Below are 12,836 nucleotides of genomic sequence, written 5' to 3'. Positions count from 1 at the left end.
CGAACACTCAACCATTCCGGGGCAGACGGGCACTGGAGCAAAATCTCCATCCCCAGTTTAACATGTCAATCAGGATTAATGTGGTTCCAAACCTCCCTGTAGGTTCATGCAGGAGCTGTGACTAGTGGAGGAACCGGAGCCAGAGCAGGGGCGGTATTCTATATATAAGGCAGGCCAGGAACACAACACCAAGAGCTCAAAGGTTTCAGCAGCCACGGATCGTCGCCTGGACTTGCAACTCATGTTTGTGCGACTCGAGCAGCGTCTGACAGGCGCGTAATGAGCGATTCCCTCACGCACTTCGACAGCACTGACATGTCAGAGCTGCTTTTGTTGTTCTAGTACCTCCTCGCTGTGGATTATTCATGCGACGCTCCGTGAGGCTGCAGGTGATAGAGTTTGCATGCGGCTGATCTGAGGACGTCAGGAGTGCACGCAAAGTTGCGACACAAACTTTTGCGCCACTGCTGCCCGTGAGCACTTTTTTTTTTTTTTTTTTTTTTTTACTTTTTTTTCTCTCCCTACCCTACCCCCCCACCCCCACCCCCCACCCCTCGATATGGAGTTGAAGAGCGCGTGCCGTATGGTTCTCTTCCCGGTTCAAATGCTCTACTATATCGTCAGAGCAAGTTTGTTTTCGTTGTTGCCGAGCAGGAGGAAGGAGCTGACGGAGGAGGTGGTGTTGATCACCGGTGGGGGACGAGGCATCGGTCGTCACCTGGCCAAAGAGTTCGCCAAGCAGGGGGCCAGAAAGGTAACACCACAAACAACTTGTTGCACGTCATTCTACTCCATCCAAAAACTGCCACCTTTTAGCAACCTCTGAACATGATTTTTTTATGTGAGTTTTTGTGAGGGATCAGTTCTTGCAGACATGCTGCACCAGTGCCCATCACCTTGATCAGGTATCCTGGTGGATCCGGGAAACCCTGCCCCCGAGTGTGTTGTTACCCTCTTATATAGAGGAGCAGAAATCCTGACCTTTGCAGCCGCGTTGGTCCCAGTGAGACCGGAGACATTGCCCTCAATTTTTGGTTCACGTATTACACAACAGCGTGGGTCAATCAGAGGGCAGGTCTGGAGAGCCTTTATGGCTGACTGATGTGATTAGGAGCAGCACTGGGCTGACATTCATTCTGGAAAGGTCTGAAGTGATTCTAGTGTGACTGACGTGTCTAGAAAGTGCGTTACGTAAAAATCATAGGCTTCGAGTGTGTGTGTGTGTGTGTGTGTGTGTGTGTGTGTGTGTGTGTGTGTGTGTGTGTGTGTGCACTCCAGCCATTCAAGTAGCAACAGACCCAGTCTGGCTATTGCTCAACTACAGTTTTGTAGCAATTTTAAAGGGTTCGGAGTGAAGTGAGTCATAAAAACACAATAAAACAAAGGAGCTAAAATGGCTTTGAATAGAAGTTGTGTTTTCAAGGGCAGCATGTGACTCATGCAGCGGAGTGAGGAGCCAAACTGACCACCAAAGAGAGCATGGAAGAAGTTAAATTAAGGTTGTGTTTGACACTTAAAGTGTTGCCTCTTTTGTGAGTAAAAATCTTAAATAAGATTCCAAAACTTAGTCAAAGGCAAGTGGCTGTTGTATCAAAGGTGTCAATTCTTCTTTGAATATTTTATTGAATCTTTTCCAAACTTTTAGTAACACAAAGGTGTCGATTCGAACTCATTCCTGGAATCTGATTGTTTGTCATCAAAAGTGCCGAATTATGATGAAAAGACATTCAATAAGAACTCACAATCAGCATCATGCTAACTAGCTGGAATTTGCGGTTTTGATCCAAAGTTGTATCAAGTATTAATGGCTAATCAATTCATTGTACAATCTTGAAGCGACAAATCAATATCCCCAATAAAAAGCAGAGTAAAACATCCCTGGCCAGGCATGCCCCGCCCTCACCATCCCTCACCCACCAATAAGGAGACCAGCGGGGCCTGAAGTGCTCCGGCGGCCCCAGCCAGTCCTCCTCATCTCTGTAGCACTCCCTCGTTCCTCTCATCATTCACAGCTACAGTTGGTCTACCAATCCGGTGGGTGAGCGTTACACAGCTGAGTGCCTGACAAGCCACGAGTGTCCCTTTAGCAGTAATGAGTTAATACAGAGCAGCTCAATCTATGATCAACTCAGATGGGATTCATCATTACACAAGGAAAAATGGTGGTAATTTCCCTGCTAGAAAGCACCCAAAAAAAGAGCTGCTGGTTGTAATTTTCTGCACATATGTGCCACAGACTTGTCTTGGCAGATGCTCTCTGAAGATGTACATTTTATCTGCTTAAAAAAACATTTCTAAAAGCTCAGAGAAACACTAACTGCCTCCCTCTGTCTTTCAATGTGATCTCCTCCGGGAACGAGCAAGAAGAAACCGGTGGGTTTTAAAAGCTTTGCTTTGCAGCTGCACAACAAAGGATGTCACCATGCTTTTCAGCACCCCATTGTTGGGTATTATCAAGGTGTGAGGGCTTTGAAAACAACACCTGTGGTAATGTGTAGGACAATTACTCCCCACCTAAATAGATGCTAAAAGGAAATAGGGTGGTAATTATGAGGAGGTCGAACCTCTCGTATGAACTTGCGCTCACCCCAGTTTCAGCCCCTTTGTGATCGTCAGCCAGAACTTCCTCTTCCCTCTGCAGGGGCTGTGGTGTTTTCACTCTGCAGAAAAAAAGACTAACTATGGAGTTGATGAATGAATCTGATGAGATGGAGAGCCGAGGACTTAGATGGGGAGCCAGGTCTTCTTGAGGGGGTGTGGGGGTGGGGTCGGGTGGGGTGGGGTGGCGGTGGTTGCAGAACGAAGCTCGGAAACAAGAAACCAGACTTTACAGAAACGGCATCCAAGTTCGGAGCGCTGGGGCTTTCTGAACAATCCCAACAGATACTGCAATTACCGCTTTAAACAGCATATTTGTTCAAAGCCAAGTGTTTTTTACTACCCTGACATTTCTAGGAAAAATGTTTTGGTTTTTTTTGTTTTTTTTTTGCAGAAACAGATTTGAATGTGTTTAACATTAAACAAAGAGATCATTGCAGTGACCAGCTAAAGTAAGGCCCTGACATGCGTGTGGGTGTGTTGTGCTGGAGGCGGGAAGCACACCGCTCCCAGCTGGGTATTGCCCTGCAACTGACCTTGCTGTCTCTGCAGTAATTAGACAGCGGCAGGCGACTGCCTCCTGAACTCCTGCTGCCCCCTCTGTGTGCTCCTCTCTGCCAGCCTATACAATGGGTGTGAAGAGAAGGGTCTATACCCACCCATACATGCAGACCTGAGGTATAGTATCGCTGTCAGGCAGCCGGAGCTGCGAGGAACTCAGACCTCTGCCAGTATAGTCTGGCATCTACTCTCTCTCTGTATCTCTGCAGGTTTTGTTTCAGACTTTGCAACATTAATTTCTTGATTAGAGAGCTTTTACTTACCGCATGTGTTAAGTTTTGTTAAGCATCTCTGGTTAGGACAGTGGCGAGTTTATCACAGACACACAAGGCCAATTAAAAGCTGCTTTCTTGCTGTTTCTATTTAGATAACAATTTGGCCAGTGCTTGTTTGTTCTGAGGGTCCTGCGTGTTGGGACGGGTGATAAAACCTAATGAATTAAATAACATTTACACAGACGAGCACAGTTTGAGTGCTGACTTTTAATGAGAGCTGTCAAGCTTTGTTTTGTAAGGCTGAAATCCTATTAAAAGCTTTCATTTATTTGTCAAGACCTGTCTGCTTTCTCAAATGGGCTCGCTAATGAAGCAAACAAGGAATCCAATCAGAAGCAACTCAAATAAGGCCATTAGCAGAGGACGCGGGACTCCTTATTGCTCATTCCCCATTATAATGTCTTATGCTATTTCTATCTTTGTTTGTTTTGCTGATACCTTTCTTACCATGAGACACTTGCATGTGGTGATGTTTCGCGATAATTTAAAATCCAACATGTTTATTTACTTAAAGTACTCCTGATAAATGTGTCATCTATTATATTGACTCAAAATTGACTAGGCCACGCATTTTAAATCAAAGAAACTGCTTAAATAAAACAAGAGGATGAAAATGTCTTCAAGATAACCAGATCTGAGCCCTGCTAAGAGATTTTCGACAGACGTTTTAAAGCAATACTTCACCAAAGAAGCTTATTTTGCCTTTCAACTTCTCACAAATAGTTGTCTTGGGCTCACAGATGTTTTTGTTTTTGTTTTGTCTGTCCCTGCATTACTTCTTTGTCACTTCAGAATGCAGAATGCAAGCCAGATATTAGCTTAAAGCTATTGGCAACCAACTGCCAGCAACACCGAAACTGTTCAAAAACATCCATTTCTAAACCCTCGAGCGCATCGTCCAGACATTTTTCTGTTGTTAGCATCAGTAGCCATCAGCTTCAAGGAGATAAATATGTCGATGGTGTTTTCTGCCTTCTGGAGTAACAAAGAAGAACTGCAGGGAGGGAAAACATCCTCATGAGCTCCAGACACCTATTTAGAAGTAATTTGGAAGGCAAAATACACTTTTTGGGTTAAGCTTTACTTTATGTCCTGTTCATCGTTTCTGTGTCTGCATGTCGTTCGAGATCCACATTGGTTGGTCTGAGTAAAGGCCGTCAGCCGTGTTTGTTGACCCAACCGCACGCCGCCCAAAAAAACGTACAACTATTGAACGCAAAGACATGCTGCAGTTGGTGGCGTAGGCAGGCTAGTGCAGCTCCTGGTGCCTCGTAGACAAAAAGACAACTTCTGTGGATTCTTCCGTGTCTTCACCGAACCGTACCGTAGTGTCCTATACTCACTTTGGTCAAGATGCACATAGTTTGCTGTTTTTCTTGACTTTTACAGCATTTGGGAAATGGCGTTGTGGTGCACTCCCACCCCCAAACCAGCACTAGCACCAGCAATGGCTGTATGACACAATATGCCACATGCTTACGAGTTCAAACTGAAATCCCTCCTTGGTAAAACAAGTAAATGGGAATGACAGGCCAACATTGGGCAGACACACTCACTTGTGCGTGTGTGTGCACGGACAGTCTTTATCTCTTAGATACGCGAAGATCACTTTCCTGAAGACAGTTTGTTCAAATATTAACCTTGGTCACGGGCGTCCAGCCAAATCCCACACTTGCATCCTCAGCACTTCACATATGTTGTGTTTTCATACTTCCTGACCAGAAATGACAGGGCTCATCTGCCCGAAATGCCGTGTAATCTCTTTGAGAATTTGTGTTGGAGACACGAGGAGGTGCCCACCCCCCCGATTTCATTACCTTTCCCTGACCCCAGAGACTGACAGATCTAATTGCCCAATCACTTGTCCCCCGCCTCTGTCCAACCCCCCATGTTCCCTGCTCAAATGACCAGCCTTCATTTAGTCTCCGAATGGATGGAGAGACGGTTCATTCACACAGCAACCTCCAAGCTCTTAATCTAGCTCTAAACTATTTGTTGAAGTGAAAATGGCTTCTCTGTTCGCTGAATGAAAAGACCATTGCTGAGCTCCACATTTCCACAAAGTCTCGTCGGTGCTAGAAAATTGCACACACACAAAAAAAAAACCCCCAACCCATGTAATATTTTTTTGATGACAACACGTCTAAACTTCTCAGATGTTCAGTGAAAGAAATTCTTCTGTTTTTAACTTTAAAAACATCTTTCTTTTCTTCTTCTGCTAGGTAATCTTGTGGGGCCGAACAGAAAAGTGCCTCAAAGAGACAGCTGAAGAGATCGCTCTCTCAGGAACAGAGTGCCATTACTTCCTGTGTGATGTGGCCAATCGGGAGGAAGTTTACAAGCAAGCCAAGGTGGTTAGAGAAAAGGTATGACAGCTTGATATCTGTAGAGACGTTGTTACTTGCACAAAGAGACGTGTCAGTTGAGTTGAACCAAATCATAAAATATTTCCATGTGATTCCACTCCATCTCCTCTGTATGTATATTGGCTGTGAGCTGCTCCGTCTCCCATCTGGTGTATAGATTATTATACCTCCACTGAAATATATTAATAAGCGTAGGGAATGTTGCTGACAGCTCTGGTGCAGCACGGCTGTATTATCTCATGAAAGCAGACTGAAAATGTACGAGATCTTTTGGCAACATTTTCTTTTTTTGTTTGGAATTTTTGATCTCAGGTGGGAGATGTTACAATATTAGTGAACAACGCAGCTGTTGTCCACGGGAAAAGTCTGATGGACAGCGATGACGATGCCCTTCTCAAGTCTCAACACATCAACACCATGGGACAGTTCTGGGTAAGAAGGGTTTCGCAGAGGATTGTTTTTCAGAACATGTTTTATTCCAAAAGTTTTAACAACTTTACAAAGTCTTCACCGTTGCAGTATTTCTTGAGGAAATAGATTGGTTAGGCTAGCTGTAAGTTAGTTGTCCTTTCAAACCAGCTAGTGTCGGCCATGTTGCATGCTGGTTGAAATCAAAGACAACATTTGGGAGTATCTAGAAGGAGGCCTGCAGGGGAAACGGTCACTCTTGTGGGTTGTGGTTGTGTTGTTGTTGTTGTTGTTTTTTTTATAGAGAGAAAACCTGTCAAATGAGTGTTAAAAACTCCTTTTTGTGAAATTTATTGTACCGTGCAATTTCAGGCAACCTCATGTGATATCATACTTCAAAAATATGCATTGAAGTACGGAACACACGACTGTTGTTTTGGCGATGCCTCTGCGTCAACACACTGCCCCGTTCAAACAGAGAGGCTGCGTTTCTTCACGCTGGCCAAACGTCACTCCGACCGTGTCCCAGGAAAAGTAGAAATTAAAGTACAGAAGGTTCGCTTTCCGATGGCGGGGAATTCCACCTTGTAAATTATCCTTATCATTTTCGTATTTTGATGGCGATATGTACAGTAGGCACCTCCAAACTTGTCAGTCATGACTGCTATTATGGCAGGTTAAGTGGAATATTTCAGAATTGCCTCTCAGTTCCTGAAACATCAGAGGGGTTTTGGAACTCCTGGCATTTTCATTTTGAATGGAGATCAAAAGAGTGTGTCAAAGGCAGACAGCAATGCAATTATCCTCTAAATGGAAATGGAAATATAATCTGTGGCTACACTGTGGACCAGCCTCTCTTGTCTGTTCTTTTTGCTCTACTGAATATATTTAGCTTCTTTTTTCCACCCTTGCTTCCACCTTCATTCTCCCTTTTTACTTCTCTTGTCCCAGACTACAAAGGCCTTTCTGCCTCGGATGCTGGAGCTGCAGCACGGCCATGTAGTATGCATAAACTCCATTTTGTCCCAGTCTCCCATCCCTGGGGCCATAGATTACTGCACCTCTAAGGCCTCATCACTGGCCTTCATGGAGAGCTTGACGCTGGGCCTGCTGGACTGTCCTGGTGTTGGCTGCACCACAGTTCTTCCCTTCCACACCAATACAGAAATGTTCCAGGGTATGAGAGTCAGGTGAGCCAGCATCCAGAACTGAGAAGCAAAGACACGTCTTTCCCATATTGCTCACGTAAAATATTGGAATTTGAAGACATGAATGCACAGCAATTTTTACCATTTAGTATCTGTGTGTTTGCCTTTGTTCACTTAGTCGCTTTATTTAACGCCCGCTTGCCAAAACTCCAATTTTATTTATCTAAAATAAGATCAATCGCATCATTTTAATATCAAACCACGACTGTCTCCAAAAACAGGCCCACCCTCAAGAAATTGCTCATCCAGAAAATGTTGCTGTTGTGCTGCTCGTTTCATTTGATAATAATAAAGAATATGTGAACATCTCAGCGTGAGTTAACCAATTTGAACTGCAAACAAACCACTCCAAATAGGAGGATCATGACTCAGAGAGTGACTTGTGCTCAGTCACGCTGTCTTTGATTCAGTCTGTTATTGTTAGTGGATGTGTGCGAGTGGCTGACTGATACAGGTGACGCAAGCGTCGATGCACCTTTGTAACAAGTGAACTTTGTACCTTGTCCTGCATTTACGACCCTCAGTATTCTTGTTTAGGTGATGATGTGTAGCACCTTTAGAAAAAAGTGTGCCACGTACCTCTTGGTAGCTTAGTTTGTTCCTGTATGCGCGTCACAAGCAGCCCATGTTTACACTGTAATATCAAATGTGCTCAAGTGCTTTTATGAGCCTAGAAATACAATAAAACACAGGAACAGACAGGAAATGGGATCTAGCTCTGTTTTGATAGTAGAACTTTGCTAATGTAGCAAATAAGAAAATGCAAATCGGGTCTCATTCCAGACCAAGTGGTTTGGAGCGAATAAACTAGGCTACAGAATCCGTAATTTGTGAAGATGACGGTGTAGGCAACATTATGCATGAGTGTAATGAACATGTTGGCCATCTAACAGTAACAAATACAGAGAGGTCTTGTCGGGAGATGAAGAACAAGAGTGGGACTAGCAAGAAGACGCCAGCAGCTGGCCAGTCATGAGTTAAAGATTCTCAACATCAGAGCTTGCTGAGGAAGAGGGGATTTCATCTCATATTTTTATCACATTCACAATTGTCATGGAACAGGAAAAACGACGCTCAGACAGTGTAAAAGCCGTCTCGGTAATTCAGGGTTGTTGTTGTTTTTCTGTCAACCTTTTCTAATGTGATGCATCAAAATTATGCAGTAAAGTTTGTTATCGCAACACTACTGTTGTGTCTTCTCATAGATTCCCTCAGCTCTTCCCACCTCTCAAACCCGAGCTCGTTGCCCAGAAGACCGTGGATGCGGTCAGAGCAGACAAGGCTTTCCTCTACCTGCCCTGGACTATGCATGCTCTCGTCATTCTCAAAAGGTAGAACATTCATATTTGCTCTTTCTTCTTTGGTTTTATCATAAGTTTAATCTATGCTAATATTGTTTTACTTATTATTTCATATTTATTCTTTCCAAACGTTCTAGCTTCATGCCACAAGTTGCACTTGAAGAAATCCACAAGTTTACTGGAAGTTATACCTGCATGAACACGTTCAAAGGGAGGACATGAACCTCGTGGCAGGTTCAGAGCGACCTCAACAACTCTGGGGTATAATTAAGGGAACATGGACCCTAAGATATGTGGAGGTGGAGGAGGCTCCATCATAGTGTGAAGACAAATACTAATGGGACTCCTGCAATGTGGTTGCTTCTACAGGTAGAATTACTCCAACTACAGAATACATCCAGGTCCCATTGGTTACGTGTGTGTTCCTACACATGCATTCCTGTGTGTGTGTGTGTGTGTGTGTATTGTATTGTATTGAGGAGGCAGGAGAACCGTTCTCATGTTGAACAGAAGCCATGTATAGGTCTGAACCAGTAGTTATCCTGGGAGAATTTCTTTGCAAAACTTGTTTTAGTATGTTTTTATGCTTCTTTTTTTCTAAACTCCTTTAAATGTGTCTTTAAATCAAAACCAGATAATAAAATGCAGTTTTAGAGACGAATCGTGTTTCTTTGTTCATGATAAAAATAGAAAAGCTGAACTTGTGGGAGCTAAACGTTTGGTTTTTTTGTGTCTGCTTTTTAACTCCAGTGGCAGTGTGATAACACCTTGATTTATCCCAGGCGCAAGATCGGTGACTGTGACAGATGATATTGTCAAAACATAAAACCGGGGTTGGGGGGAGATGTGTAATCTTGTTTGTTATCTAATGTCAAAAAATGGCGCAGGAAGAGTGAAATTCTTCATGAATATAATGAACCCAAAACATCTTGGTCAGGACCTTGTCCCTACACGTGTTGAGTTCAATGATGTGCTAACAGGCAGGAGATGCTGATGTATAAACACAACCCAAGAAGTCACCTGAAAGCAGCATTTCACCCCAAAAAGTGGAGTGAAGTGTTTTGTTTGTTTGTTTTTCCTCCCACCTGCATGACTTCACGGTGACTCCAGGATTCAAAAAATGCTAGCCAGATATTTTAAGTTAGAAGCTAATGAAGACGGGTCACTAACAACCATTCAGAACAGCCATTTATAGACGCTCAAAGGCTTGCCCGACAGAATCCATGTTGTCTTCACCCAGCCGCACTCTCAGTTACGCACAAACGCTTTCAGGTTCAGCAAAAAGCGTGAGCGAGGTCAACTAAATCCCAAATAGGACGTTCAGTGACCTTTTGTTTTCTTTTAGCTGAAATCAAAACTTTTTTGAATTTTGAAGCAGTAGGCTGGATTAAAAACAAAAGAACTGGGTTATGCTGAATTTTGTAAATGGGCATTCTGGATGGTTTAGCTTTTAGCAGTCCAGCTCCATTAGCTTCCATCTGAAAATATGTGGCTGGAACACTGAGCTGTGAGTACCTGAAAGGCAAACTACAGTTTTGGGGTGAAACATTGCTAATTATTATGAATTACATTAAAATGTAGGGGCGGCATGGCTCAGAGTTTTGCGTGGCCATCTAGCAACCTAAGGGTCGCTGGTTCGATCCTCACTTCCCCCAGTGATCAGTTCAAAGTATCCTTGAGCAAGAAACTGAACCCCTGATTGCTCCTGATGGCCCACTGGTGACCCATCCAGGGTGAACCCTGCCTCTCACCCAGTGTCAGCTGGAATAGGCTCCACCCCCCCACGTGACCCTTAACAGATAAGCGGTGTAGAAAATGGATGGATGGATGGATATTAAATTATGGACTGGAGAATGTGACTTAGAAACGGGTACATAAAAGAAGGAGATGAGAAACTTTTCAGAGGGAGAAATTTATTTATCAGTCATATTTAATTTTCTATTAAAGATGGTAGAGAATACTTGGTGGAGGAACTGAGAAACTGACAAGAAAGGAGTATTTATTGTACTGCGACGCTGTTGTTTCGACCCATTTAATTTCTCTGAGACAATATTCATTGACAATCTATACAGACAAATGGAGTTACTTTATTTGCCGAGCCAGACAGTGTTTGCCATCAACAAAGAGACCACAGAAACCACTTCAAACGAACGCTTGAAAGTCGCCTTAATTTGACTAAATATTATTTCATTAATGGAAAAATCAGAGACAATTATTTCTTTGCCAAGAGCACAAATATGTTTGACAGCTGTTTGCCTCTATGCTTCTTTGTCCCCCAGCGTTTTCATGGCTCACGCTGTTGACCAATGAGCGCGTTGGACTGAGTTCATCATGTGGCACTGATCAGTGTTGCTAAACTCAAAACTGTCTGCTTTGAATCATAATTTGCATCTAATAGCTTTTCCTTATTAAAATTTCCAAATCCACTGCTCATTATTAGCAAACATCATTTCTCCACTCTTAAGTGCTGGATGCTACTATCGCTGAAAACGTGTTCAAAAGTCATGTAGGTTTCTGAATCACAAACTACATTAGTAATCTCAGACGAGGAGAAGTAAAGTCTTTGCAGATTAATCTGAAACCAACCTTGTAGCAAACACTGCAAGCGCGCTGCTGCACAATCGAGGTCAAACATCCATGTGAAGTAGCATTATTTGACCTTTTAAGGTAATGTGAGATTACTACAACTCATATACTTTGGTATGTGCGTATGTGTCAGGTAGAAGGTTGCCGAGCCGTGTGTTGTATGACATCAGCTGGCCAACATCTGAGGCCGGATCAGACTGAAAAGATGAGCCCGGCAGGGAAAAAAAACCCAAAAAACAAACCCTAAATGAAAGGGCGAAGGAATTATGGCTCATGAGCTGTGGTATAATAAGAAAATAAGCTTTTGTGTTTCCAATGAGATAAGCCTGACCAAATTGATGTTAAAAGAAGGCTCATCAGTAACTCATAGCACACAGAGCTACAGGTTTTGACCTCACGTAGAGCAGGGGGCCGACTTTGTTTATCGCATTGTTGTCTTAAAAAACAAACCACACGCTGTCTCCTCTGCACCTGAAATGGAGGATGATCCCTTCCCTGGGTTTGTTTGCTTACCGTGATATTCTGTGTGTTCTCCCATGAGACTGTAACTAGTATAATTAGATCAGAGAAAAGAGCAATGTTCAGGGGAAATGCAGCGGAGCACAAATTTGCACTTGTCTGTTCCCTTTCCTTGCTGTGAGGTTAATCATGAAGCCAGCGTGACAATAAATGCAGAGTCTAGGTTAAATATTTAGAATTATGAAAGCAGCCGTCACTGATTGGACACTGAAATTGTATGTCAACCTTGGAAAACGAGCAAACTCTGTGGTTCCGTAAAACAAACACACCTTGCTGCCTTCAACCCCATCAGCCTGGGATAAACACTTGAATGGGATCGCAGACGGAGGCACACAAAGGGACACCCATATCCAAGTCAACACCAGCTAAAAACCAAACCAGTGAGAGGCTGTAAAATCTGGGATAGCGCCTGCCCTTTGGCTGCTAGACAAGGCTCATAAACATTCATTTGAATCCCAGCGAACCATAAGCGCCCTCCTGTGCACTCACGATACGGCCGCACATTGTGATCAGTAGGTGACCCACACTGGGTAAGGAGGGGGACAAGCTCTGCCAAGAGTGAACCAGAGCCTTCTTTAAGGGCCTGTTTCTCATTCTGGGAGTGGGCTGTTGCGAAACCAGAGGGAGACGAAGCATGTTGGAATGGAACTAGGTCGAGGAGCCATGTAGTGCATGTATTCTGGAAGAGGAGGGCTAAAATGGTTTGAAATCTCACGGGGCAGGTTCAGAGCAAGGTTAGCCAAATACTGAATAAATCAAAGGAGGCTTGGAAAGCCTTTTCCCTGCTGAAGGCATTCAGCTCCAGGGTGACTGACCAGGCGCAGGTGGAAGAAGAGGATTTTAGATTAAGTCACATGGGGAGAAAACCGAGTGGATTGCTGTCTCAGCTGTGACCACACTCCCAGGTGTCTTTGCTAACATTTCACTTTTATTTAGGATTGTACTGCCCTCAAGCATGCGATTATGAGAGGTATTTTTCTTCTTTCTCCAAGTGTTATGAATTTGAAAAGGCTA

General features: G+C 43.7%; 1 protein-coding gene across 2 annotated transcripts; it reads left to right on the top strand.

Moving 5' to 3' along the window:
* Positions 1-9,372, top strand: dhrs3b (dehydrogenase/reductase (SDR family) member 3b). Of its 2 annotated transcripts, XM_086200866.1 has the most exons (7): positions 1-754; positions 5,657-5,800; positions 6,113-6,232; positions 7,160-7,398; positions 8,622-8,747; positions 8,855-8,978; positions 9,087-9,372. In XM_086200866.1, the coding sequence occupies exons 1-6, from the start codon at positions 560-562 to the stop codon at positions 8,937-8,939; spliced, it is 909 nt and encodes a 302-aa protein (XP_086056992.1). In that variant the 5' UTR covers positions 1-559; the 3' UTR covers positions 8,940-8,978; positions 9,087-9,372. The 2 variants fall into 2 exon arrangements, with proteins under 2 accessions (XP_086056992.1, XP_086056991.1); XM_086200865.1 differs by having other exon boundaries at positions 2-754; positions 8,855-9,372.
* The last annotated feature ends 3,464 nt before the right edge of the window (positions 9,373-12,836 follow it).

The sequence above is a fragment of the Aulostomus chinensis genome, chromosome 3 (genome assembly GCF_037954235.1).
Source record: "Aulostomus chinensis isolate RoL2024-O1b breed Wild chromosome 3, RoL_Achi_v1.0, whole genome shotgun sequence".
Taxonomy (NCBI): domain Eukaryota; kingdom Metazoa; phylum Chordata; class Actinopteri; order Syngnathiformes; family Aulostomidae; genus Aulostomus; species Aulostomus chinensis.
Note: the sequence above shows the minus strand (reverse complement) of the source record. Positions and strands in the feature narration are given on the sequence as shown.

What these genes read in the sequence shown, in the direction of transcription:
- dhrs3b (XM_086200866.1), top strand. Translation starts at nt 560, where the DNA reads ATGGAGTTGAAGAGCGCGTGCCGTATGGTTCTCTTCCCGGTTCAAATG. An exon ending in CCAAGGTGGTTAGAGAAAAG is followed by an intron (nt 5,801 to 6,112) that starts GTATGACAGCTT and finishes TTTTGATCTCAG; the next exon opens with GTGGGAGATGTTACAATATT. An exon ending in TTCCAGGGTATGAGAGTCAG is followed by an intron (nt 7,399 to 8,621) that starts GTGAGCCAGCAT and finishes GTCTTCTCATAG; the next exon opens with ATTCCCTCAGCTCTTCCCAC.